This window comes from Melanotaenia boesemani, chromosome 1 (genome assembly GCF_017639745.1).
Source record: "Melanotaenia boesemani isolate fMelBoe1 chromosome 1, fMelBoe1.pri, whole genome shotgun sequence".
Lineage (NCBI taxonomy): Eukaryota > Metazoa > Chordata > Actinopteri > Atheriniformes > Melanotaeniidae > Melanotaenia > Melanotaenia boesemani.
The window spans coordinates 6,312,250-6,340,123 of NC_055682.1; the positions used below are offsets into that span (position 1 = coordinate 6,312,250).

Consider the following 27,874-nt stretch of genomic DNA (forward strand, 5'->3'; position numbering starts at 1 on the left):
ATAGAAATTAACAAGTCACATTACTTAAAAAATCATATTAAAGTTAATATGATGAACAAACTATGTACATTTCAAGTATTTAAACTATAAATACTTTCAAACACGGAGGTGTGGCGGTCTCATTTATGAAACAGCAATAAAACAAAGAAACAAAATCCCAATAAAAATAGATAACATGCAAGATAACATAGAAATTAACAAGTCACATTACTTAAAAAATCATATTAAAGTTAATATGATGAACCAAACTATGTACATTTCAAGTATTTAAACTATTAATACTTTCAAACACGGAGGTGTGGCGGTCTCATTTATGAAACAGCGATAAAACAAAGAAACAAAATCCCAATAAAAATAGATAACATGCAAGATAACATAGAAATTAACAAGTCACATTACTTAAAAAATCATATTAAAGTTAATATGATGAACCAAACTATGTACATTTCAAGTATTTAAACTATTAATACTTTCAAACACAGAGGTGTGGCGGTCTCATTTATGAAACAGCGATAAAACAAAGAAACAAAATCCCAATAAAAATAGATAACATGCAAGAAATGAATTACTTAACATTTGCTATATGAGTTTACAAAACATAGGTGGTTATACAACATTTGCCATTTTAAGAACAGATTTTACTGTTACAGGCTGATTGAATCCGGTGGTGTGGATTGATCATCACGTTGGCCCAAGGTAGAGATCTCTGCATTGTCCTCTGGTGATAGAAACATTTCTTGCCGAGCAGGTCTGTCTCAACTTCCTGAGAAATATAGAAGTTAAAGCTTTTTTTTCAGTCTACATTGTATTTCAGTTTCAATGTAAGGAATCATAAATGGGCTTCTGTCATCAGCATGTTTGAAAATGAAGTTAAGGTTTATAGGTTCACCTTGATCCATTACACTTATACATTTAACCAAAACCTCTTTCTCCTCAAGCCCATTAGAATAACTTCTTTTTTTTAACATGAAGCTGTGTCAGATTAAAAATCTTAAAAGCTTTACAGCCGTTCCTGAAGTGTTTCCGTGTGAACTGCAGTTATACCTCCTCACAGTCTTGCAGGACTTGCATGATCAATGCTATGATCAGATTTGCCAACACAAACTGAGCCAAAATGACAAAAGTTGAAAAGTAAAGTGGAGAGACCCAGACGAGAAAGCTCTGACACTTGATGCCATCAGACCGGCATTTCCTCATTGTGTCCTGCAAGGTACAGAGTGAAGTTTTGTTCATTAACAAAGCTTTCTAAACTTAAAAGTTTGAATCAAAACAGGACACTCAAGCGTCCAAAACTGTATTTATGTGAAGCACACAACTAAAAATTTGATTTAAACAACACAGTCCATAAACTGTTAATACAGTTTAAAATACATAAAATATCTCATTATTTGTACATTTGTGTAAATATTTCATTTTAAATAATGGCTGCAGTTGAAGTGTTCGTTTTAAGTAACAACATACTGTACGGTAGATGGTCAGGGTCATGAGCAAAATAAACCATCATACTGGGAGTTTGCATGCATGCATGTGTGAGAGCATTCATACTTTCAAAATCCCACTCCAGTTGTCTCCCGTGCACACTTTGTAGAGTGTGAGCATAGCCATGGGGAAGTTTTGAAAGTTGCTGTTCCGATGTAACCCCAGACACGGATAATCAGGAGAACACTCTGATCGACACAGAAACAAGCAAAGCAGATATACAGATGCTGATTTTTCTCTGTGAGTAATGCATCTTCTGCTCCACAATGTCAGTGCAAATATGAAATCAGCCACTGGATCCAGCAGCGTGTCCATATTTTTGTGCTGTTTCATGTCAGTAGTGTCGCTGACCTAACTTGCCAAAGAGCTCCACTCCCAGCGCGGCGTACACAAACAAGAAGAACAGGAAAAGAAGAAAGATACTCCAAATCTGGAACAAAAGCATATGTTAAATTCTCTGCTTACCAAACCTCATAACCCAGAAACTAAATTTTCAAAGTATTTTGTGCACCTTAAAGGAAGACTGCAACATTTTTAAACCTTGGTTCTAAAGTACATAAAAATATCTCATTATTTGTGCAAATGCAGGGCAACTTGTATAAGCCTAAGTACAGAAGAGACAAGGCCAGAGTGAAACTAAACACGGAGTACAATGGTTGGCAGTTCTGTCTGACGTTAGTGAAATCATTTGACCTGGAAGGACACAAAACACCCATATGCTTGTTTTGGCAAAGTCTTATGGGATCTAAGCCATAGTTTGCACTCCATGGGTGCAGACCAAAGTGGTTTTTTGTGGCTTAGACTGCAACGTCTTTAAAACATTTAATGAATTGTCTTTTTCTGTAACTCCTGTAGTCTCTCTCTCTGAATATCACTACTCTCACTCACAGAGCAGCTGTGGAAGATTTGCAAACACAAACTAGTTATGACCTAAAGTCAGTTGAGGCAGATTCAGATATTTACTTTTGGAAACATCTGAAAATATGTCAGTGGACTCCATTCATGCATCCACTTCTAGACCTGCCAGCTCAAAATTTGCAATACACTCCACATTCCCGATGCTAAAATTAATACAAACTTAGCATGAAAAACAGGTAAATATATGTTTTTTCAGTTATTTCTCCTATTTAATAACAGCAGCTGGTGCTGTATTATACATCACTAGCAAACCAAATGAATCCCCTTTACAACAAGGTATAAGTTGTAAGGATTGTGTTTCTGTGGAATGAACAAATCCCCCCTCTTGGTACTCTGTTTATTATTGTTGATAACTTCTTCCAGAACCGTAAAGTGATCCATACAGCTAGCAGTGAATGTCCTTTTTTTAAGATTAAAAACAGAAATATTTTTTTAATCATGCAGGCATAACTGAGTGGTTAAAGACACGTTGTTATTAGTCAAGACAAACCTAAGAGGTGCTGCTTTTGAAATTGAGAACAAATCCTATACCAAAGTAAAAATGCAAGAGAAATGTTGAAGCTCTTGACAGAGTTTGTGGCTTTAAATCACATTTTCATGTTTTGATGCATCTGCTTTATTTCTTCTGTCCTCGTTTGCTGGGATTCATCAGCTTAAATACAAATTCCTGAACAAGATAGAAGAGTTTACACGTAATAGCCATGTAACCTTTATAAACAGTGTATTTTACCTGATGCAGAGTCGTGTTAAGGGTTTTTATCAGGGTTCTTATCATCTTGTTCTTCAGCACTAGCAAGAAACACAGGAGTTGTTGTGGAAAATGTTCATGTTTATGTACATGTATACACACACACACACACATAAACAGACCTTCATAATAAATAATAAAGTTCTCATTGTTCAGTGCCTGTGTGTGTGAGTGTGTGTACCTTGAGAGAGCCTGAGGATCTTACAGAATCTCAGGATGCTGGGATTGAAAGAAATGATGTTTGTCATCCTTAACTGGGTGAGAACAAAGCTAATGACGAAAAGCAAGATGATGATGATGTCCAGAAGGTTCCAGCTAAACACACAAACATTGTCAGGGACTTAAAGCATAAGACAAGAGAACAGCAACGCTACTCATTCTAGTGGATTACCAGTCTTTTATGAACTTCATTACACCGAACACCACAAGTTTCAACAGAACCTCAGTGATCATGATGATCATGAACACATAGTTGGAGTAGTCAGTGACTTTGTTTATGACCTAAAATAACACACACACGCATCATTGTTACAACCAAGTCAAAGGGTTAAAGTTAAGTCAGACTTTGAACTGTCAGTGGTGAGTGTGTGCATGTGTGTGTTACCTCTGGCTGGTTATAATGTTCAATCCCCATCAGCAAAACATTGATGATAAGGATGACAGTCACTGAGAATTCCAGGGCTCTACTGGTACATATCTTATATAAAAGCTGCCACATCCAGGAACCGTCAAAAGATGCCGTTTGCTCACACTCTAAAACAAACAAGTCAGCATGTAAATGACAAAAAATTTAAATCTGCAAAAACAGGAAATATGCAACACTTGACACATTCAGGGATGCTCTTATCTATAGACATAAAAAATACCACCTGCTGCTCAGGTAAAGCAGCTGTTTGTTTGGCCTTACCAGGTGACTCCCCTTCAGTCCCCTGGCTTTCGATCAGATGTTCTTCGTTTCTCAACTCTTCATCCTCTTGTTTCTGGTTCAGGTGACAATCGTGAAAGGTGTCCACTATTACACCAATGAACATGTCCAACAAGAGGAAGCTCATCACCATGAAGGAGAGGAAATAAGGCAGAATCCATTTGTTGTAGTTCTTAATGGGCTGTAAGGTAATGGAGGAGGGGATATCCAAGTCAAGGTTAGAATTTTGACTGGACTCCTATACCATTTTTTAAACAATAGATCCTCTTTAAAAAAATAAAGAATCCAACAGCAATTTCTGGTCCAAGTATTTGCAGTCAGAAAAGGCACTGGAGACACAAGAGATGGTCTCCTTTCCTTTTATTGACTGATTCTAATGGTGATGAGTACTGGATGACAGTTTGTACTGATCTCTGCACATGATAATTGTAAAATACCTGCTGGTCAACTCCTACAGCATCCAGTCCATCATACATGATGTTAACCCAGCCATCCTTGGTGTACATCACAAAGAGGGTAAACATGGCCTAAATGGGAAACAGAAATAACTGACTGGTCAACGTACACTAACTTTGGAGGAAATATTGATAAAAAATAATCCAATCATAAAGTAATACAAAAGGTAATTATTGTATTCAGGGAAATACTGAAAAACGCAATCACTGGACAAAAATCCCTTGGAAAGACAACAAGACACATTTCAAGCTGTGCTAAAGGTACAAAATAGCAAAGAGTTATGTTCTAAGCCTTGTAAATGTAGTGTGGATTGATTAAAACAAACAAACAAAAAACAAACATCTGAATTTGGGTTCTATGCTTTTATGAATATAAGTAAAATGGCTAATGGTAAAATTTAAGGAACCTTACGTATCTGGGTTCAATTTATATGTTCATTTATTTGCTAGGAGATAGATGTGTTGCCAGATCTTGTGAAGATGTGTTAAGTCCTTGTCCATAAAATAAATTTTGAAAAAAATTATTTTTGAAAAAAATTCCCATTTAGTCTCAGAATGTCCCGAGGATTTGTTGCTTGTGTAAAATGGGTCAAATTTGGTCAACTATGGATTGCAAGAATTGATCAGATTCTCAGAACCTGCTGCTGGGCTCTGAAAAGGGCGTTTCAGTCAGGGACCCACATGACATAGATGCATGAAACGTCTCTTCAGGGAGGTGTCTCATTTCTAAACAGACTGGTGGGTTGGTTTATAGATGAAGTTCCAGTTTGACTGTATTTCCAGATGGCATTAGTGCTAACTTACATCCTTTTTCCATTTCCTTTCAGGGATCACTGAATGTCAATCTATACCTGCAGCAGGCTGTCGAAGTTGTACGCCTTCCGCTCCCACTGGTAGTTGGCTGCCAGACAGTCAGACTTGTTGACAATGTTGCTTAAGTCCTCACCCACACAGTAGAAGAACTTCCCTTTAAACAACTAAAGACAGAGTGAGAGTAGTTTTATTTTTACCTGAAGGCATCTCTGTTATTTCCATCAAGAGGTACATGTCTGAGTGGTAACAGTGAGTGCCTGGCTAAGTGTTAGCCAGAGCCCCCCCCCAAAAAAAGATAAAAGCTATGTGTCCCCCTTACCTGCATGCCAAGAATGCCGTAAAAGAAGAAGAAGACAAAGCAAATGAGAAGAACGTTCAGAACTGGTTTCAGCGATGCCGTCAGAGCTTCCATAGCCAGCTTCAGTTTCAGGAATAGTTTAACCATCCTTGACCACACAAACATAAACAAATAAGTTAGTTTGAGTCAGTGTATGTATCTGAAGAAACAAACTGACACCATAAAGAAGCAGAACTGAGATGAGATACTACAAAAATGAAGAACACACACATAAAAACTAATAAAATACCTAAGGGGGAGGACAGCTCGAAGCACGCGAAGGATTCTGAGAATGCTGAGTATCTCATGTTGTTCATGAACCACCGATGAGATTAGGATTTGGATTACAGAAACAATCACCAGCAAACCGTCCATCATGTTCCAAGGGCTGCGGAAGTAGCTCGTATCTCCAAATATCATACCAAATGCTGTGACCTGATGTCAAATAAAAACAGCTCATCAGTCACCAACATATTTAAAACACAATGGACTCTTAGAGCAATCCTGAAATCAACTGAGAATGAAAGGTTTACCTTCATGAACATCTCCAAAAAACCAACAAAGGAAACAAAATAATAGGCCACATCCAGGATCAGTCGCTCCTAAAGGGCACAAAGTGATTCATTTTTAATCTTGTTTTTTTTTAATAGCACTCATGTAACACAATTCATTGGTTTTATAAAATTCTCTATGCTTGACTTTATGTAGTCAATCTCAATCTACACTGCACCATAACTGTGTGTGTGTGTGTGTGTGTGTGTGTGTGTGTGTGTGTGTGTGTGTGTGTGTGTGTGTGTGTGTGTGTGTGTGTGTGTGTGTGTGTGTGTGTGTGTGTGTTTTCTTTGAGGATTTATTTGTCTCACTGTGCTCTCGGGATCTATGTCAGGCCTCTCCATAGTGATGGTGATGCAACTCAGCACGATGAAGAAGACAATTATATTGTCAAAGTACTGGTGTGAAACAGCATGCTGGCACAATATGCGGAACCTGAATACACACACATACACACTTTAATTAAAACAGCTGTAATCCGTTAAATATTAAAAGAAAATAAAGAGAGTTTAAGAAAATAAAAAAAAATATTCCTCTGGACACAGTCCCTGTTTTCTCCTTACAAAACACTTCAAAAACTTTAAATGACTCATTTTGACTTTGGGTTTGTGAGAATGGTTCAAATATATCCAATAAGATGTAATTATAAGCAGTTCTATTAAGCCAAATTTAACTGAAATCAATGAAAACCACCAGCATCTGAATAAAGACAAAAGCAAAAACAGAGTACCACAAAGATTCAGATAAAGTGTCATTTGTGAAAACAGCCACATCAAACCACAATTTCCTGGATTAAATGCAAGTCTTACTTGTTCTTTGGAGACACTATGTACAATGTCCAGTCCTTATACTTTGTGCACCAGCGCTGCCCTCTTTGGATCAGGTTCAAGGAACTCTGCAGGGTTTAGCAGTTTCACATCATTCAACCTCACTTCATTCAGAGCTTCAATAAAATAATGTCAAAAAGCACAAGCAGGCCCGTCGTGCCTCCATACGTAGCTGTGACTCTAAGACTTTCAAAGCTATATTCTCAGAAACTTACATTATCCAGGTTGGTATCGCTTGCTGAAGAATCTTCCTCAAGGATATTGCTTGTGGCATCAATGCTCCCGAGCTCAGAGGTAGGATCACTATGAATGACTGTTTCTGGGTCCTAGAACAACATAAAAAAAAGAAAAAAGTTGAATATAGCTACACCTTGAGTCTGCATCAATACTGACATGTTTACAAGTGGGAAATTAAAGAGCTGCTCATTTTAAAAACATCTTGAGAGCCTCTGAGTAGAAAATAGAAACTTACATCGTCAAGGATGGACTGTGATGAATTGGAACTTGCAAAGAGAGATTCATTTTCACTTGATGGGCTGGAGTGCTTTTAGTGAAATAGCAGAAAAAAAACAGGATCATGCAGGTGTTTCTATGTGCTGTGCTAAAAAACACCATGTTAGATTAAAGGATTAAAACGACAACAGATCCCTACCTCATTGTGGAAGTTTTCAACCACCATCCCTACAAGGAGATTCAACAGAACAATTTTTCCCAGTACAATTATGGCTATAAAGTATAGTGCAGCCCACAGGGAGGTGGAAGCCATGGCGTTGTACAGCACCAGATTCCAGTCTTCTTGAGTCACAATCTGACTCAGTGGAAGCAAAACAGGAAAAAAAAAGTTAAAATAAATGGACAAAAATAAGAGGGCAGTGATGGATTATGATGACGGCACAAATGAAAAGTTCAAAAGCTAACCTGGAACACTGTCACCATGGACCAGAGCAGTGAGTCAAAGTTTTTTCTGTCATCGACGACTTCTCCATATTGAGGCAGCCAGTTCATTTTACAGCCAAACAGGTGCATCCCCATCACACTGCAAAGAGACAGCAGATCACAGTGAGAGTCATTAAGATGTTCCCATCTTGTGAGAGATAATCACCATAAGAAAGCAGCATCTGGGATTTTGTGTGGTGTGATGTGATAATTTAGTACATGTGTGTGTACATGCCTAAAGATGAAAATGAAAAACAGCATGAGCCAGCAGAGCGTGGATGCATCTTTCATGGTCTTCCACAGCACATTCAGCTGTTTCTTCAGGTTGGGCATGAAGCGAAGCAGCTTCACAAAGCGCAGCACACGAAATACTCGTAGAACCGACAGCCCGCTTTTAGTCTGTGACCATTCTTCCGAAACACTGAGAGACACAAGCAACCATATTTCAACATGCTGCACTGTTACAACCTCATATCAAGCACTGAAAGAAAAAAAATCAATGTTAAATCAGAATTCTGCAGTCTACTGCAGTACCTGATGATGACCATGGTAAAGTCGAAGAGGTTTGTTCGATCTACAAAGTACCACAGTTTGAATGCCAGGACCTTTAAGATCATCTCAATTGCAAACAATACTGTGACAAGTAAGTTACACACTCCTAACGCTCTCGCCATTTCCTGAGGCTGCAGGAGAAAAAGATGGAGAGAAAAAATAAATAAATAAAATGGCAGCTTCAACAGATCTCTGCATTTTAAAACATTGGTGGTGTTTTCTCTCACCTGATCATGGTGGTCAACGGCCATTCCGATAATATTGAGGACAATTAAAACCGAGATTGTATGTTGGAAGAAATTGCCCTCCACCATTAGCTTAATTTTGCCAAGCAGACCAGGTGAGTACTCAAGCTGAAAGATAAGGGAATTGGGTTTCGTGATGCATGGTTATTTAGGGAGTTAAACCTCTGCCCGTGGTGGTGTAGCCAGTTGTGTTCTAGTCTCACCAGTGACAGATTTCCCCAGCTCTCCTCGTCAGTCCAGGATGGCCATCTAATCAAACTGTTGATCAAAAACACAGCAATAAAGATCAACTGTGAATGGAGGAAGAGGTTTTTATTTTCAAGGTGAATCACAATACAACTGAGTGGATGTGATTCAATGTTTAAACTCTGAAATGACAGTTTTAATTACTCTCGATGTGCACTACTTTAAAGCAGGGATCACCAACTCCAGTCCACAACGCCCACTGTCCTGCAGACTTTTGATGTTTCCCTGCTTCAACACAACTGACTCAAATTAATGGCTCAGTGGTAGACTTGTGCAGAACTTGTGAGAAATCCTTTTAATTTGAATCAGGGGTGTTGCAGTAGGGAAACATCTAATACCTGCAGGATAGTAGGCCTCGAGGACCAGGGTTGGGGGTCACTGCTTTAAAGTTTTGAGGTGGCATAAGCAGCTAGCCCAGTATCTAACCTTTTTACGAATCGAGCCAGCAGCTTGATGACCTTATAGAATCGAACTTTGAAGTTGATCACAGACCCCTGCACCTTTTTCCTTCCTTTTTTCACGGCGTCTATGAAATGGGAGGCGATGACGACAGAACTAATGTTCATCAAAATGAATGAGCCCAGCTGGTGAGGAAAGTAAAAATTAAAACAGAAGTAAATTTATGAAGGGGCAAGACACTAGCTCAGAGAATTTATAACTTTGTTACTTTAATAAGTAAATATTACAGATTTATAACTGCAATATAGATTCACAGGGTCTCAATTTCTTTGTTTAGACTTTTGTTTTTATTTATTCATTAAGTCATTCAACATTTTATTTTATTTATTTATTATTTTATTTTTTTATTGTATAAAACTTCAGGGAATTATGATTTTATGATTGTAAGTGGGTACTTACAGCAGTCATGAGAATGAACGGTATAATACTCCAGATGGAATGAGTGTCCATCACGAGGTACATAACATCCGTCCAACCTTCAAGGGTGATGACCTGGAGGTACAGAAAGCAGTAAAAGTCAGCAATCTCCAGAAAACCCAGCTAGATACAGACAAAGATAGATTTCCTGAACTGTAACACTGGCTTCAATATTTCCCTAAATAACTAAGTAATTAGTGGAAATAACTTCATTTTAATCAAGTACTTACTGACATTCATCTAAAATAAATTTTAAAAAGTCATAAGTACTGGAGAACAAAATGTTGAATATATTAATGTACTGAAGTTGAATCAACATAAATGACATGATTTTTAGTGCAGCACACAGAAATTACTTGATCAACCAAAACTTAAAAAAAATAATAAAACTGGTTTAACAAAAGTTCACATGACACACACACACACACACACACACACACACACACACACACACACACACACACACACACACACACAGTTCCTGCTGCAAAGTAGCTGAAAAATCAATTTAAGTTTGTCAGTTAGTCTAAGTAAGGTGAACTTGAAATCATCCAGTGTTTTGAAAATTAAACACATCACCACTGATTTACTAAGATTTGATCACATCAAGTTTCTTGTACAACTTCATGCACTGACACCATACTCAGATTTCTTATTTATTCTAAGTTCAACAAACTCAAACTTTATTTTTTTTGAGGCAACAAATTTGTATAATTGTTTTATTTTTTATTTTTTACTGAAACCAACTTGTTAGATTTGACAGTTTACCTGGAAGACTGTGATCCATGCATATACAATGTTGTCAAAGTTGACAGATCCCATGTTGGGGTTTGGACCATCAGGGCGACAAACATTATAAAACAGGTTCCAGTTCACACAGTCTCCATGACTTGGCCCAGCCGTCGCAGTGACTCCCCAGTTACCAGGTTTATCCTGGTGAGGAGCAGCCAGCGTGCAGACATTCCCATCCTCCCGGTAAGGGGGCACATCTTTGCAGTGCCGCTCCCCTGTCGAGCTGTGACGTGAACAGACGAATGAGTCTCTTTCACCAGGGACGTAATCAAAATACGGACTCAGGGACAAGTTGTACATTCTGGATTGAAAATAAAAGGAAAAACAAAGAGACAACCACGTTAGATTTTGACTACAGATGCAGGAGTGGCATTTCCAATATTAAACTTTAACTTGCTCCAGCTTTACAGATGTGACATTTCAGAAAACTGGTCAGACAACAAACAAACAAACAAGAAATCATCTTGTTTTCTGCTAACTTGCAGACGGATACTACGTTTCAAACCAAATGGTTCAACTTGACAGTGTTCGACTTAAATGTCTGCAGCCTAGAAAGAGAAAAAACTGAAGGAGCAGACCAAATGGTACTTACGTCACAATGTCCTCTCCCAGGAAGCAGCGGTTGTGCAGTTCTCCCCCCCACAGGTGGACTCCCACGACACCAAAAATGTGGATCACGAAGATGAACAAGAGGAGGACATGTCCAAGCATGGGCAGGGTGTCGACAATTACGGACAACAACAGTTTTATACCTGCACAGATGAACACAAGAAGACAAATTCAAGCTTTCATACATTGTAGCCGGATGTCCTCTGAAACTGCTGATCTTCAAAACTGAAACGTGTAACCAATCACAGGTTTTAGTGACAGACTGACATCATCCCAGATTTAAATTAAAAAAAAAACTTGGTCCAACCTTGGTGAATGATAATAAAATAGTTCAGTCTTTAAACATTTATGTTTAAGATATTTCCCATTGATTTTTCTCAGAAGTACAGAGAGAACAGCATCTATTTTCCCACCAGGTTCTGTAAATAATGAATTATCTGACTTACTTGGCACTCTGTTGATTAGTCTCAATGGCTTGAGAGAATGGCCAATTGCCAAGTGGATACCAGAAGGAATAGGAAAAAAGTCCAACAACCTGAGGAGGCAGTCAAAGACAGAAACAAGAAGAGCAGATCAATTCCAGGTATCTTTGATCTGATCCAAAGAGTCTTGATAAATTTGTGATTGAAAAACTTAAAGTTGTATACTAACTCTCCAAGTAAGACCATCGCGTCCAACCTGTGCCATTTGCATGCTAAGTAGCTAGTTCTATGGCCGTACGCACTCAGGGCCGCCACCTTAATGAGCATCTCCACCAGGAAGTACATAAAGACAATGGCTTCAAAAACCTGGTCAGACACAATGAGACATGCATCAGTTTGACATTTAAATGAAAGCAGAACACTTGTCATCTCTAGCATGCAATGCTATAACTGAGCCATCATCATCTTTCTCAGACATGTGGCCCAGCAGGCTGAACACAGTAAATGATGATCCAACCAGGTGGCTGACTTGTGCTTTACAGAACTTAAGCTTACACCTCTGAAATAATGCAGGGCTTCACACTAACCTCTTGGGTTATGCTGTCCTCTTCACCAGGCTGGTAAAAGCCCTGAACCACACAGCTCAGTAGGGTGAAAAACAAAGAGATGCAGTTCAACCATGTGGAGGATGTTAAGGACAAAACACATCTACAACAGAGGTTAGAGGCTTACGTAACAAAGGCACTTATTGCAGCTGCCTGATGTCTTTTGTTAAGTAATAGCTTCTTTATTTTCATTCAGAAACATTAGGTTATGGATAACTGGTCTCACCAGGTGCCAGTATTTTTGAACACAATGAAAGGATATGGGCCACAGAAGACCCTGATGCACCAGGAACGGAATTTTGAGGTCTGATGTAAACAGCAGAAAGTCACTGGTGCCAGGTCCGGGTAAAGTACTTGGCCATCTTCCTCATTCTGGCTTGTAGAGGGCTGTTCCCTGCCTGCCTCAAGGTTCTCTAGAGAGAGCGACATGCTGGGCTGGGCCTCCCTCTGTTCTTCAGTATTTGCCATGATGATTGAGGGTCACAAATACTATGAATCTTTATCAATAATATGGACATAAAAAAGAAAATAAATATTATTTAATTTTATTTCAGGACATTGATAGTTTGCTGCAAATGCAATTCATTTTCTGAAGTGGTAGTTAAATTTTAGATACATTTGTCATATATAAGACACAAACATCTACCATGTTCCCATGACCATGATTTAATTATGTCATTTCCATGCACTACAAACTAGGAGCCATGCCTGAAGGGATTCAGGATTATAAACTGCTGCTGGGACATTCACACTTTAAATGTCATTGAGGTGGTATTTGTGTCCCTGACCCATTCAGCCTTAGAATGGCTCAGCTGGGTCAGTGATACACTGGCCTCACTGGCTTTCTAATCTAAATGTCTCAGCAACAGTTTGTGATCCTGAAACTCCCCATCAGTAAGGACTGAAGAAACCTTTGGAAAATGAGCTGCTTCCTGTTTCTGAAAAGTCTAACCAAGAAATGGTTTCATTCTATCACCATGGCAACATTTGCTAATTTTTTAAGAAAAGAAAAAAAACTGTAGTTAATCAGTTATGATTAAAGTGCCCCACTCCCCCCTCCGATGAAACAAACACCCATAAACACACTTTTTGTTTTAAACTTTATAAAAAAAATCTTGTTTACCAAACTGCCAGCTGGGACAATTCAAGATCCAAGATGAGACCAGAACAAAAACATTACTGAAACCCTGGTCTCTACTAACAATAATTACTAATAATTACTACTAATAATTTGCCGTGACAATGAAAAATGTCTCCAATATCACAAAAGTAACTAACATCTTAAGTCTCCTCAGCATAACATCAACACTTATATGTCAATATTTATTATATAATTATCAGACTGTTCCCCATCTACCAAAGGTCACTCATTGAACAGAGTGATGGTATGTGGCAGGAAAGATTTCCTATTATCTATATTTATACCAGGGTCTGGGTGAATACTCGATTCTGATTAGTTCCGGTCAAATAGACTTATTGTTGTAAATTATTGCGCTGACTAAACGGTAGTTTGTAATCGTGGTAATAGAAACTCAGACTCCGGGCTGGAGACACGCCAGATCATGTCTGTGACGGGCATCGCCGTGACAACAGTCTGCAGGCTTATTGGGCTCCGTCAGTCCAGGAGAGACGAGAATGGAGCAACATTTTATCATCCCGCAACGTCCCAACCAGCAGTGGTCAGGGTCCACAAACGTTAAACTCCGTCCTTCAAACGCCACTATGGACATGCCAGTATCTTTATGAAAAGTCACGATCAACGGCAATGTTGTATTTAATTTTAAATAGGTCGTCGCCTGTCTCTCTGTCTTGTTACTTACTCACTTCATACAGAGTGAATGGTGGATAATATCATAAAAATGATTTAGGATAGACTTGATTGATACACATTTAATAATCAGAGTGAATGGTGGATAATATTCCCTGCAATAAAAACGATTTAGGAAACTTTCTGTGGACTTTGACTGTTTGAAACAAAATGCCGCATCATCCTCTGGACACACACAAGCTGTAAGAGCTGTACCGCCCTCTGAAATGAGTCTTTGTGTCACGTAATATAACTGCGGCCGACCGAGCTGCAGGTTCTGTGTCAGATCCGGTTACCTTGGCAACGTATTACAACGAAATAGTCCATTCAGCCGTTTCTTGTGAAAAAGTTAAGATTTTAACGGTAAAAAAAAAAAAAACAACATTAACGCACTAATAATTTATTTAATATTTATTTCTTTCGTAAGTGACCATGGTATAAGCGGGATAATGCCCTTCAAGGTGTCAATCATCATAAATTAATGGACTTCGCGGAGGCAACCGTCCTCCGCTGATCATAACATTGTCAAAAAAAGGCAAATTCTTTCACATGCTGCTCAGTAATGATACCAACAGAAAATATTACTTCATTATTGCTTTTGAAAAATAGGCATCAAAAGTTTAACTGCACACATAGCTACATCCACCATAAGGCCACTGATGTCACTGATGTGATAAATATCTCCTCACAGAAACTAACACAAGAACAGCATACTTATTTTAACACCTACCAGAAGAAGAAGCTGTAAGTTGAAAAGTTTCTTCAGTTTTCTTTGAGGTCTTCAGTTGACTTTGAGTTGACTGAAATGCTTCTGCTAAGCTCCAGTAACAGCTGAATGTTTGACAGATTTTTTTTTCTCTGGGAGATACAGTTGAAGATTTTAAAAGAAAACTCTACAAAACAGCTGTTGCTGTACAACTGTAAACAATTTCTGCTACAGATTCATTCTGTTGTTGTTAAGGTAACCGCTAAAGGCATTTCTGTATCTGTCTTTATTACATATTTTGAGGAGTGAGGGGAAATGTGAGGAGAAAAAACAGATGGGGAGAAATACAATTAAATTTCTCTTGTCATATGTTATGTTATCATGTGTGGGACAGATATTCAATTTTGACTAAAGATATAAGAATAATCTTAATAGTGATAACTTAATGCATGAATAGATTGTTTTTATCAAAGCAGTTTTATCTTTAAAATCTGCAGGGATTGAATGATAGAAAAACTAAAAAGATTATAAGCTGTGTATGTATGATACATACATAATTATTTTTATTAGTATGGATCAGAATTTTATCAATAATCAGTATGTAATTTATTAGTTTAAATTCTGTATTTCTCAAAAAAAAAACTTTTCTGAAAAGAAAACAACTTTTTTTAAAATTATTATTATTCTTTTTTTTTATTACAGTTGTGATAATAACCATAATAATAATGAAAATCAATTTTTTGTGAAGTTCAAAATCTTAAAAGTCTTGCAGCTGTGATAAGTGCAGCATTTATGGACAACTTATTTCATGTGATTAAATTCTACAAATGGCATGTTGGGGGCAGTAACACATCCTAACTGCATATAGTCACAAAACCCACCAGACAAGAAAGGTCTGATAACACTGTTACCATAGAAACAGTTACCTTGCATCCGGGTCAGGTTGACTCCTGATGCTGTAACTAAAACACTTCAACTTAGCTCTCACACTTCAGCTACAAATATAGAAAGAGCCCAGATTTTTATTTATCACCAATGACAGATTTCTTTTAGTTTGAACTGAAGCATCAATATTTAATTATAACAATATTTATTTCTTTTTTAAAATCTTGCCTTAATTGTGTGATTTGGATCGGATAATGTTAATAATATCTTTGATTATCCACTAGAGGGCGAAATTAATCACTGGATCGTTCTTCAATCTTTGCTGAAACCTCAAACCACCATTATCTTTTATTTTGCTTTAAATACGGCAAAACACAAATAATCATCAATAAAACTTTGAAAGAATCGTATTTATTCACAAACATACGTTTGTTTGTATCATGGTCAAATGAAAACTCGTGTCTGACGTCAGTCTGTGTGTTCTGTTACAAATGGTCATGAGGATAAACACATTTAAGAACATTAATATTTAAGAGGTAAATATTTCTGCTTTACAAATTTTTAAGAAAACTTGGCATCTGGGTGTTAAATAAAGAAAAACAGACCATGTTTTAACTAACAGATTGTGAAACAGTGCACCTCTGAACACAGGCCTGTTACAGATGCTTCAGTTAAAGTACAGAGAAGTAAGACACTCCGACAGAGAGAGAGAAGTTGTGTATGTACAATCTGTTATTATTTCATGTCTCCGACTTTGTGTGTTGAATATGTTTTGCATCATAACACACTTTTTTTGTTCATTTTGTATTTCTTTTATTGAGATCTGTCTGCAGTTTGTCTGCTTTTGTCTCTCAGGTTTGTTTAGACTGAGGTTGTACATTTCTTCATGGTTTTAATGTATATTATATTGGTCATTTTTCTGCTAATTATTTGCTGTCTTGTGTCTAATTTTGATTGCTTTATGTCCCTTTGTGGTTTCTTTGTGGCTCAGTTTTAGTAACTTTTCACCTCTGCTTCTTTTATGTCACATTTTGGTTATGTGTGTCCCTTGGTGGTCACGATGCATCGGCCATTATTCTTTGTTTCACATCGGTCTTCTTGTCATATGCCTTGTTGTAGCCATTTTTTGATTTTCATTAAATCTTTATGGTAGTTAAACATGCTATGTTTATCATTTACATCTCTGGTGTATGCTATTATGTTTGTCTTCTTCTGGAACTTGGTGAGTGATGCATTTTTGGGAGAACAACATGGACCCTCTGACTTGTTAGCCTGAACTTATTCCCATGCATGTGGCATGTTAAATGATCTTCTATACATGTGTCTGTTGTTCTGAATTCATCAATTTAAGCACATTATATTCTTATGACACTTTGACTTGTATGAATAAATGCATCAACTCCAAACATCCAGTCCACATACAGCCCATCCTTGCTTTGGTGGTCTATGCCGGGCAGCTGTGAGAGGAGATTGACTTGTGCTTGATGCCTAAATCCAGATCCAAATCCCTCCCTTGGACTTGGATCTTCTCTAGACAGCCTGTTCGTTCTAAATGTTCGTTCAACAGTTACATGGGATTTACATAATCCCAGTAAAATCTTACCCAGAGAACCTCCAACGGCAAGACGACCATCTCTCCAAGCTGCCAAATAACCAGGGCGGCTCACAGCACTGACAGGTAACACAACGCTTTTTGATTCATCTTCATCTACAAACACTTTCAGTAAATCCGTCTGAAAGGTAATCAGCAGTCTCTTGTAAACATTTAGAAATTCAAAATAAAATATAGCAGCTGAGAACAAACAAGTATCAGAAGAACTGAAATAAAACTTTGTAAACATTTGTGCTCACATCTGATCTGACCTGCTCACAATACTCATTTCAGGAGCAATGGCAGTTTTTTTCTCATGAAAATAAGCATTTCTGCTCCCTCTGGAGTCAGTCCGTTTCTCTTCTCATCCACAATGCTGAAGGCTGTGCTGAACAGTCTCTCACTTTCTACACTTATGCAAGGGGCACAGAGGTACTTTCTGGCAGTGGTTAGGACACGATCCCACTGGTTAATTGTCAGCGTCGCGGGCAGATTATGATCAGCAACATAGGCACCAAGGGCTCGCATCTTCTCCAGAAGACTCTATCATATAATACGTGCTGTTCCACCTCATCCTGACGTCTTGTTACAGGCGTTTAGGTTGCATTTGCATTTGGAGCTGGATATCACGAAGCCTTGAATATGCAAGTGGGGATTGTTTAAATTGTCCCACAATCTGTTGGCAGCTTGCAATGGCATCACTCAGCTCCGTTGTAACAACAGTCCCTCGTTGACTACGAGCTGCAGCGTATGAGCAAAGCAGCCTAAGCTGTGCACTCCCATGTTGTGCATGGCTTTTTTCGTGTTGCTGGCATTGTCCCTCAAAATGACTTGCACTTTTGTCAATGGACTATGCCACTGATGCAGCATTTCCTTTTTAGCAGCCAAAATCACGTCCCCGGTGTGTGATCCGGGGAAGTTTTTCGTCTGGAGCATTGCGCTGTGAGGTGCGCAACTCGCATCTAACCAGTGCACAGTTAAAGTTAAGTGTCATGGGGCACATGTCGGAGCTCCAGATATCTGTGGTGAAGCTCATTGATGTTACAGCCTTTAATTCCTCTGATATGTGTTTGCACACTTTCTTGCACACCTCAGGCAGAGCGGTCTCAGAGAAATACTTTTGAGACGGTAACCTGTACCTTGGCCCAAGATGTTCCACCAGACGGCAGAATCCTTCCTTATCAACAACAGAGAGGGTCTGGGAATCTAAAACAATGAACTCCATAACCTTCACCGTTATGTTTGTTGCTGTCACGCTTCCAGCTGGAAGTTTGTCCCGTCTTTGTAGTGCATCGACCAAAGTTAACAGTTTCGTTGTGCTCTCTGCCTTCGTTTGGAGCTCCAAAAACTGGCGTACGCCAAATATAGTCAACTTTTGGGATTTATTTTTGAGAAATATATAAAACATAAAACACCCACTCCCCTCCCTCTTTGCAGTGCTTGTTGCTATTGCGCACTGGATGATGATCAAATACACACTAACAGCTTTGGTCTTTCCTACATTGCTCAGGGCACCATCTATTGTAATTCCATTTTTTTCAGCCAGTGTTAAGAATTGTTAAGTGTTAATTCACACACAGAATGAAAGATGAAATCACACCAAAAATAATTGACTTTTTACTGTGTTTTTCTTCCTCTAACTTTCATACAACAACAACAATAATAATAATAATAATAATAATAATAATAATAATAATAATAATAATAATAATAATTTCCTTTAAATTGTTATATTTTCTTTTGGAATTATAGTATTTTATAGTATTTTCATCCATGTCATGAATCAACTTACACAAAAGAGTGAGGTGTGAGTGGTTTGGAGGTTAATTTAAGAAGAATGTCTGCGTTTACAGAGCAGCTCATGTGTTCACAACAGGAAAACATCATTGTGCTCTTCAATAATGATAATAATGATATTAATAATAATAGTATTTTGAGATATTTATCGAGCATTTGGAATTTCTTACTTTCATTTATTTATGTTTTATTGCATTTTTAAACACACTGTCAAACAGTAACATATTAAATATCATCTACTGAGTATCATTTGCTGGAAGTTCCAGTAACGTCTGTATTTCATCAACTCTGACTGTGCACAAAAGTGGTGGTCATACAATATAGAAAGCAGCATTTTACCACAAAGAATCCACATGATGGCTATATCTAAGATGCATTTAATCTTCCAGAAAAGTGGGACTGCTTCTGAATGCACTACATCTATTAAAAATATATGAGATTGTGTACTTAACACTGTTGAGTGTTACTTTAGATACGCGTTGGATTGTTTTGTTACTGAAATCCAGATTAGAGGCTCTGACTGTTAGGGCTCCCTGTAGTTCCAAAGGATAAAATGGAGTGACTGCACTTTTTTCAGGCACCTTCTCAAAATCACCCAGAATATTCTGCAAACTCACAGCAATGTTCACACTGATGTCAGAAGCTCAGAAACGTGTCACCGACACACCTCCCTGTTGTGTATGTCCAGGGAGACATTTCAATACATCTGTGGCCGCCTGAATCTGTACTGGAGAGGATGGACACAACCACCTGCTGCAGATACTAAAGGAGATGGAGAACAGCCTTGATGCTTTACCTCCTGCCTTCCAGCTAATCACTACACACCTCTTCATAATGAGCATCATGTTCTGGAAGTTCGACAGACAGAACATACATGTATACATGATGTACACATTTAAAGAGAAAATGCATCTTTGTGTGTGTGTGTGTGTGTGTGTGTTAAGATCTCATCATCTGCTATTAAGCTTTGTGTGTTTTATGGAATCATCAGTAGCAAAGGTAAAGGAGTAATCCGTCACTGAAGGGTTGGTTGTGACTGACTTATGGGTTAGAATTATGAGGCCATAGTCACACAGAATTAGCCTATATGAAGGTAAAAATATAGAAAAGTTTGGTGAAATGTTTACAGGTGTGTAATTTGTGTCAGATCTTGGTTAAACATGACAAACTTCGTTTTGTGATATGGAGCATATTATGAAGTTGATAAACTAATGTAATTTACACCCAGGGATAAGACGTAAAATGTAGCAACCAATGATGGATTATTTAATATTTCAAAGCTGTGATAAGTTAACAACTACTCAATATTTTTATTAGCTAATATTTTATAGATGTGGCCAAACCATAGCTAACAGTCACAAACTGAAAACTTCTGACTCTTTACAAAGTCATTTATTTTTTTATAGTGAATACAGCAGTGAAAAAATAACTATTTACATGTGCATATATGATTCTGCATATCACACTGGCTTTTCCTGCCATCCTGTCCAGTAAACCTCCATCACAGATCTCCGCTGGCTTCACCTCTGCCTGTGAAGCTGCTCGCTCTTCTGCCTCCTTTGTGTCGGTTCCTGAAAGACTTCAGGATGTTGAAGTGTGGATGGCTTTGCCTCTGCTGCTCAGCATCTAACAGCTTGTCCTGCACAGCAGCCAGAAGAGTGTCGGCCCTTGTCCTATTTCATGGAAAAAACAGGGTGGTGACACATACTTAACACACAGCAACTATAATAAAATATGTTGAGTTGTAATAGTGACACTCAACAAGATGCATGTACAATGCAATAGGATGTTTTTAGCTGGCTGATGGTGGTTGACGCTGGCTCTGATAGTTATAAACATGAAGGATGGCTAATAAAGCCAACCTTTCATTATAATATATGGAGTCAAATTCTCAATTGTCCAGTCTGCTGTTACAATCACTTCTGTGTGGCTCCATCAGTCCCATGAGCATACATGTTTACATTTAACTTTATCTCCATTAAATCAAAAGCAGAGATTTTTATGTGCATTAAATCTATTTTCTTTACCTGATATATGCGGCAAGGGCTGCTGGTGGCAGCAGGAGCAGGATGCTGTTCGGCTTCGTCTCTGATGAAGTAAACATGGATCAGAACCATAATTTATACAAAAAAGATGGTAAACAGGTGAAGTAGATCAGCTCAGCTATGTGGGTGGTTTCTGATAACAACTCATAGGTCTAGACAGAAGCTTTAATGCTTCTTGTCTTGTTTACTAATGTTCAAACTCCTCTGAAGATGTCTTCACTGTGGATGATCGCCTCTGCACACAGGAGTCATATACTTTGCCTGAGTAGACATGTTGGTGGTCCAAGCTAATTTACTGGTTTTTTGGTTCGTCCCACTCCGGTTGTCGTGATCCTTAATTTATTTGTAGTCTTGTGTGAGCTTTCTACGTGCGCTGCTTCGTGTTATCCTCTCGTTCTCTGACTGAGAACTGATCATCAGGAATATTTTTATCTTCTGCTGCGAACCTTCAAAGCCTCTCTGAAAATCCTCTGTGGTGTAGACGGTCAGAAGAGCTTCGACCTCCTCGTCGGTCCATTTATCGCATACTCTGTTGTTTTTATATATGTCTGAATGTGCGAAAAAAACAGCCTGGTTCCCGAAAAGGTTATAGGAACTGCAAAAGGTTCCTACAGTTGGAAAGGGGCTTTAGTTGTGAGGAGGTTTAAGCTTGTGCCCTTGCTTGGTGGACTTGCGCAGGTAGACTTGCAGGTCTTATCATCTTGTCCTTTGTTTCTGACAAAAAAAAACTTGTTTCTCTCAACAGTTTCATTCAGTTTTGGATTACAGTGTTTATCAAACAGCGTTACCATGGAACTCACTGGCCGTTGTCCTGCCACTCTCCAGCGTGGTCAAAAGCTCTCTTCCTCTCTCTCCGAGGAGCTAGTTAAACAACTTTACTTTCGTTGTTTCCTCTGCGCCGAATATAGTGAGGTCTCTTTTTTCCAACTTTTCCATGTCTTTGCCAAGTTGGCAGAGTCCAAAACTAACAGTACTTTTGTGACTGCTGCCACCATGTTTCATTCTGTTTCTGTTTTCTTTGTCTTACCTCAACAGAATGAATAACTGTGGCTGCTTAGTTGTAACTTTATTAAACATCAGGTACACACATATCGCTGTAGCCAGCCCTAGACCTGGTAAGTGCCACACAATATTTAGTCCCCCCAGGAACATGTAACAACAACAACATTCTGCTTGACACAGTTTGTGTTGCAAAGTAACCCTTTGACCTTCTGGTAGGCACTTCTCCCATTTATATTAAGAGTCAACATGGGGTGGCACAAATTTCCCTGAGGAATTCCAAAGGGATTAATAAAGTATTTCTGATTCTGATTCCTTCGAACATGTGTAGACCTTTTGCCTGTATCCCATCCAGTTTCTCGGGCAGCGGATCTATATGCCATACAGCTGTAAGTAATAAACATATTAATGGTCTCTTTCACAACTGAGACCAATTTTTCAATCTAAAATTTCATTCTGTCATCTCACCTCCTTCCAAGAAATTTACCTTGGTCATCATAGGCAATCAAGAACTCATTTAACTTATGTAATTCACATTCCAATTTCTACAGTTCAAAACACATTTCAAAGGTACTTTCCAAATCTCTTCAAGATTCAAACAAGTTTTTCTGGCCATGGCAACCCTTTCTGGCACAGAATTAGAAAGATTGTAGAAAAATATACTGAATTACAAGGTTTTACAGAACATTGTGCTCTTGTAGATGTAACATGTAAGGTTAATTACATTATTTTAATAATAGGTGGTGATCTAAAGCGGGCTGGTCTGAGGCATTAAATGAGTCCCACTCTGGTCCTGCTGTCGCCTGCAGGAAGGTTCCTGCTTATATAGGCAGTAACAAAAGACTATACAATGCTGCCACCTGGCGGCCAAACAAGAAATATACAGATACTTAAAAATGTCCAAACACTGAACATTTTGTATGGCTACACTTCCCCATGTGGACACGGCCTCAGCTGTTTTTGCTTCTCCCCTTTCCCTTCTCTTACTGCTGAAACTTTTTCCCTTTCAGTCCTTGACGTTGTAAAGGAAGTTTCAACAATTAGAGAGCCAGTGTTTTAGCATTTATTTATTTTTCTGCGCCTTTCTTTGACGTGTAGCTATTTTAGGTTTGCAGAAAATATTTTCAAAATTGATTTTAGTCTAAATAGTAAGCTGCTAGGCCAATCTCTACAAAAACATTTCCACAAACTTTCTTAGGCTGTACTGAGCCACAGATTAGTTGAGGATAAATTTACAATTATTGTAAAGCTGAAGACAGTCTGATATTTTTTTCAGTTGCAGGTTTGTGATGAAGTGGAGCGATTACATCCAACTTTGGGAAAGAAGTGACAAAGATTTGACTGCGTCTGCATTTTGCCAAAAAGTGCGTCACCTGCCTCAAGAGAAATGCTGCCATACCAGTTCCACCTGGAGGCAAGAGAGGAAGCTCTTGCTGAAGAGTTAACAGGTGCATATTGAATGATATCGCCCATACCAGTGAACCAGCATGTTAACATAAACCTCTTGCTGTCTTCAGCTTTCTGAAACCTTTGAAATACACGCTCAAGAATTTGGAGCATTAAAACATCATTTAGATCTTAAATGTTGGTGGAATTCAACATTCAACAACATTCTGCTTGACAGTTTGTGTTGCAAAGTAACCCTTTAACCTTCTGGTAGGCACTTCTCCCATTTCTATTAAGAGTCAACATGGGGTGGCACAAATTTCCCTGAGGAATTCCAAAGGGATTAATAAAGTATTTCTGATTCTGATTCCTTCGAACATGTGTAGACCTTTTGCCTGTATCCCATCCAGTTTCTTGGGCAGCGGATCTATATGCCGTACAGCCGTAAGCAATAAACATATTAATGGTCTCTTTCACAACTGAGACCAATTTTTCAATTTAAAATTTCATTCTGTCATCTCGCCTCCTTCCAAGAAATTTACCTTGGTCATCATAGGCAATCGAGAAGTCATTTAACTTATGTAATTCACATTCCAATTTCTACAGTTCAAAACACATTTCAAAGGTACTTTAACCTCTTTAACCTCTTCAGGATTCAAACAATGATTGCGAAGTTTTCTGGCCAGGACAAATGATCAGAAGATAAAGGATGTTTTTCTGCTCTTTTCTTGAGTCTTCATTTTTTGCAAATCTACTCACAGTTAAGGTATGACTAATAATAGAAGGACGACTGCCAGAAAACCTACAACCATCCCTATACATTTGATCACATCTTTCCACTGCAGGCTTTTAGGTTTCTGCTGTGTGAACTCGTCAGAGAGCTTTGTGATGTGGGCTCTCATAGACTCGACGAGGACTTTGTCCACACTTGGTTCCTCTATTGACAAGAGTGCCTCCACCACCCTCATAATAAAAAACTTTTCCTCCAGCTCCTTCAAAATTTCCTTACAGATTTTGCGAGTCTTTTTCAAGTCTGGGGAAAAGTTTTTAGCAACAGAAAATCCCTTCATCGTCTCATCGATCAGTCTCTTGGTGTGGTTGACAACCTGGTGTTGCCGATTCTGGAAAACTTTACATTTCTTTAGTATTCTTACTGTGAGAACAGAGACGAATACACGGAGCTGATCTTCAACTTCTGTCTTGATCTCTGTACCTGCATAAGTGGAGACAGATTGGTCAGAAACATCAGTGATAAATGATTTTTCAGGCAAAATTATGCTTCTGTCTTCTGTTTCTTCTGTTGTGATTTCAGTCTTTACCTCTGGGGCGTTGGAATGGTCAGAAGGATCCATTACTGATGGATTTTCAAGAAAAATTATGCCTTTTTCTTCTGCTTCTTCACAGACACAACCTGTAGGTGGTTCAGTCATGGTGATTGAAGCCTGGCTTCCTTTGGCCATCTTCGAAGGATTTTCTATCAACAGAGATTTGTTCTCTGTCTCTAGGGAAGCAGGTCGATAAAAAAAATCCGTCTTCAAAGGATTTGCTATCGAAATAACAAATCTATCTTCAATTTCTTCACACACACTAATGGCTGGCATGGTGATCAAAATTCTGGCTGTCTTTGTCAAGTAAAATAGTTCTTTCTCCGCTCAGACAACAATGATAATGGGTAATTTTATCAAGACCAGAGGTAATAAAGCGGCAGTGATGACGCCAGCGTTCCTTAGATCAAAGGTAGTGTTGTGACATCACTTTGCGAAGTGTTCAAAAGAGATTGACTATGCAAATGAGTCATCGCCATCCAATCTCGCGTGATTTGGGATCGTTCACGCGAGATCACGGCACTCCTAGCAAAACATCTACAGTAATTTGGTACAGTGCTTTTCTACTTGGGGCAGGAGTGTGAAGTGTGCAAACTACATTAAAGATGTGGAAATGGGGAAGATGGGGAAACACGTCTGAGGCTACCAGAGGGAAACTACGCTCGAGATCCACAGGAGGAAGTGGCGACACGGAGCGGTGCTGTGAAGTTTGGCCGTCAAAGAGTAATTGATGGCGATTGCTGTGGACGCCAACCTACAGGCTGTGGACAAGACTGGGTCTACACTGGGAAGCTCCGGGGGAGAAAGGGAGGGGTGAACGGGCTTCACCCCACACTGAGTTAAGTGCCACTTTACTGCACGCAACCCATCGGCGCAGCTTACCTTTTTTTACCTGTTTTTTTTATGTTAACCAGGACTGATATGGCAAATGCCTGATAAGGCATATATGTTTTTTTTTCTTGTTAGTTGGTTTTTTGCAGTGATTTGCATGGGTTGTTTTTGTGTTTTCTTTAATAAATTTCTGTAGTATTGGCCTACCCTTTTTGTGAGACTGGTTTGGTTATGGATTTTGAACTGGATAACTGAGGGCGTGTTGTCTCCACTACAGTCCCCAGAGTGGACGGCGCCAGGGCCGTGCTGCTGAGGCCGTGGATGATGTGCCTGAGGGGGCGATGCGCCTGGACAGTGCCAGGTTTTATTTTTGTTTTTTTTCTTACAGGACTATTTTAATGGTTTTATTCATATTTTATGGGACAATAAAGATTGTAGCTGGTTTCCTTACTATCGAGCTTTGCCTCTTGTGGTGCTGTTTGACTCTCCAGCTGGAATTCTGATTGAAAAATTGAATAGGAAGTAGTCCAACCTACACCCCCTTCTAAAATCTACACCCAATTCTCTACTGGCTGTGAAATTGTTTTGTCAAAATATTTCATCGCATTAAAAGGATTAAACAAAACTAAACAACGCTGATCTTCCGATGCGAGTTATTAACAAAGGACTATTCAACTGCTTCTTGTGGAAATTTATGGTATTGGACCAGATCCTGTTTAAAAAAAATACTTAGGATGTTAAAATCTATTCTGAATTATTTTAGAGCATATGGATTCATTATCACACAGTTTCTTGTTCTTGAAAGTTTATTTTAGTTGTCAAAATACAAATATGGGTCATTTTATTATTATTTTTTCTTTTTTCTCTCTCCCTTCTTTTGACATCTAGACAACAATAAACCGGATCCTGGTCAAAAACTACAACATACACAGAGTGTTGAGGCAGGGGCACTGACGGGGAAAAGGATAGCACATGTTAAATAACCGCCATTAATCAACACTGACTGAGTAGTAAACTACTTTGGGTGCAAAATGGGTAAGTTAGCTTTTGTGTAGATGTGAATGACATACAGAAACTAAACACAAAATAGTTTTGACATTTTGTCCATGTTACGCCAAGTTATCATCTGATCCATCATTTTTCATGTCTATTTTTTCTCTTTTCTTGCTTCCTCAAACACACATTAGGATGAATGCTGCTGTAAGAAATTGTTTCAGTGGATTGTAATTTTTTTATTAATAAATTATGCTTTGGGGAAGTATTATGTGTCTACTCCAATTCCTGCTAACACATTACATGGCTTTACTGGTTTTAAGGGGTTACCAGTTGATGTACACGTTCAAGAGAGATGGGGGTTGTATGACTGGTCTGGGCCAAAATGCCAGGGCCCCTGTGATATCCACTGAATGATTAAATTAAATATGACTAAGAAGAAGTCAGAATAATTACACTGTGTGAACACACTTTTGTTTAATCATTCATTTTTAGTGCTGTGTTGTCCATTATATTTAGCAGCATGTGCAGCATTCTCTGTATCATGGTTAGCTCTGTAGAGTTCCAGAACCACATCACAGAACCAGTTTTCTTGATCAATTTCTTCAGATTCTTTGAAATACTCTGCATCAACACAGCTGGAAAGAAAATGGCACCACAGACATGTCAAAGATATGCAGTATCTTTCTGTAAGTGGTGAAAGACGTGAGCATTTTCAAGACGCAGATACAGCTTTGTCCTTTCTTGTAGACAGCCAATGTTGAATCTCCTCTTCAGTTTACTGTCCAGATGAACATCGAGACACACCATCACATCCACGTGTACAGGCCCTTATTAAACTTATAACCAGATTCTTACATGAACCTTAAAATCAAGCCAAAGTCTTCCTAGTCATTTGAAGTTGTTCAGATCAGCTCAAATATTCTCAATGAGCCGATTTGATTTTTGGCACAATTATTTCAAATTAAAGAATTCACAAAAAAAGATAATAAACCAAATGTTGCATATTTTACCTGATGGGGAGAAGAAACTAATTTCAGCCCCACAATAAAAATTTCCACTTATCAACTGATGCAGTTATTTCTATATAAACAAGGTTTAAAAAAATCAAATTTTTTTTTTCATCTGGTTTTAAACTCAGAAATTCATTTGATTTTAAGTTGAACTAATTC

General features: G+C 38.4%; 1 protein-coding gene and 1 long non-coding RNA gene across 2 annotated transcripts; one reads left to right on the plus strand and one right to left on the minus strand.

Annotated features, from left to right (window-relative positions):
• Window positions 1-95: 95 nt before the first annotated feature.
• Window positions 96-14,975, minus strand: LOC121641683 (voltage-dependent T-type calcium channel subunit alpha-1H-like). The gene is made up of 33 exons (XM_041987972.1): window positions 14,875-14,975; window positions 12,600-12,834; window positions 12,320-12,413; window positions 11,962-12,098; window positions 11,757-11,845; window positions 11,294-11,453; window positions 10,678-11,002; window positions 9,892-9,984; window positions 9,460-9,617; window positions 8,991-9,045; window positions 8,770-8,895; window positions 8,525-8,673; window positions 8,226-8,411; window positions 7,973-8,090; window positions 7,707-7,862; window positions 7,527-7,598; window positions 7,270-7,380; window positions 7,037-7,122; window positions 6,545-6,662; window positions 6,209-6,277; window positions 5,926-6,110; window positions 5,658-5,784; window positions 5,377-5,502; window positions 4,508-4,597; window positions 4,053-4,251; window positions 3,750-3,898; window positions 3,537-3,646; window positions 3,327-3,460; window positions 3,128-3,186; window positions 1,831-1,909; window positions 1,546-1,667; window positions 1,045-1,203; window positions 96-763 (listed from the first exon to the last, which is right to left on the minus strand). The coding sequence occupies exons 2-33, from the start codon at window positions 12,803-12,805 to the stop codon at window positions 626-628; spliced, it is 4,185 nt and encodes a 1,394-aa protein (XP_041843906.1). The 5' UTR covers window positions 12,806-12,834; window positions 14,875-14,975; the 3' UTR covers window positions 96-625.
• A 10,551-nt stretch (window positions 14,976-25,526) lies between these two features.
• LOC121642698 lies at window positions 25,527-26,966 on the plus strand. The gene is made up of 3 exons (XR_006010947.1): window positions 25,527-26,070; window positions 26,598-26,744; window positions 26,897-26,966. It is a non-coding gene; the product is annotated as an uncharacterized LOC121642698 (long non-coding RNA).
• The last annotated feature ends 908 nt before the right edge of the window (window positions 26,967-27,874 follow it).

Bases quoted from the DNA above. Each gene is read 5' to 3' on its own strand.
- LOC121641683 (XM_041987972.1), bottom strand. From the start codon at position 12,805: ATGGCAAATACTGAAGAACAGAGGGAGGCCCAGCCCAGCATGTCGCTC. The intron at 3,461-3,536 runs GTAATCCACTAG...TTGTGTGTTTAG, and splicing joins ATGAAGTTCATAAAAGACTG to CTGGAACCTTCTGGACATCA. The intron at 3,187-3,326 runs GTACACACACTC...GTTTCTTGCTAG, and splicing joins GATCCTCAGGCTCTCTCAAG to TGCTGAAGAACAAGATGATA.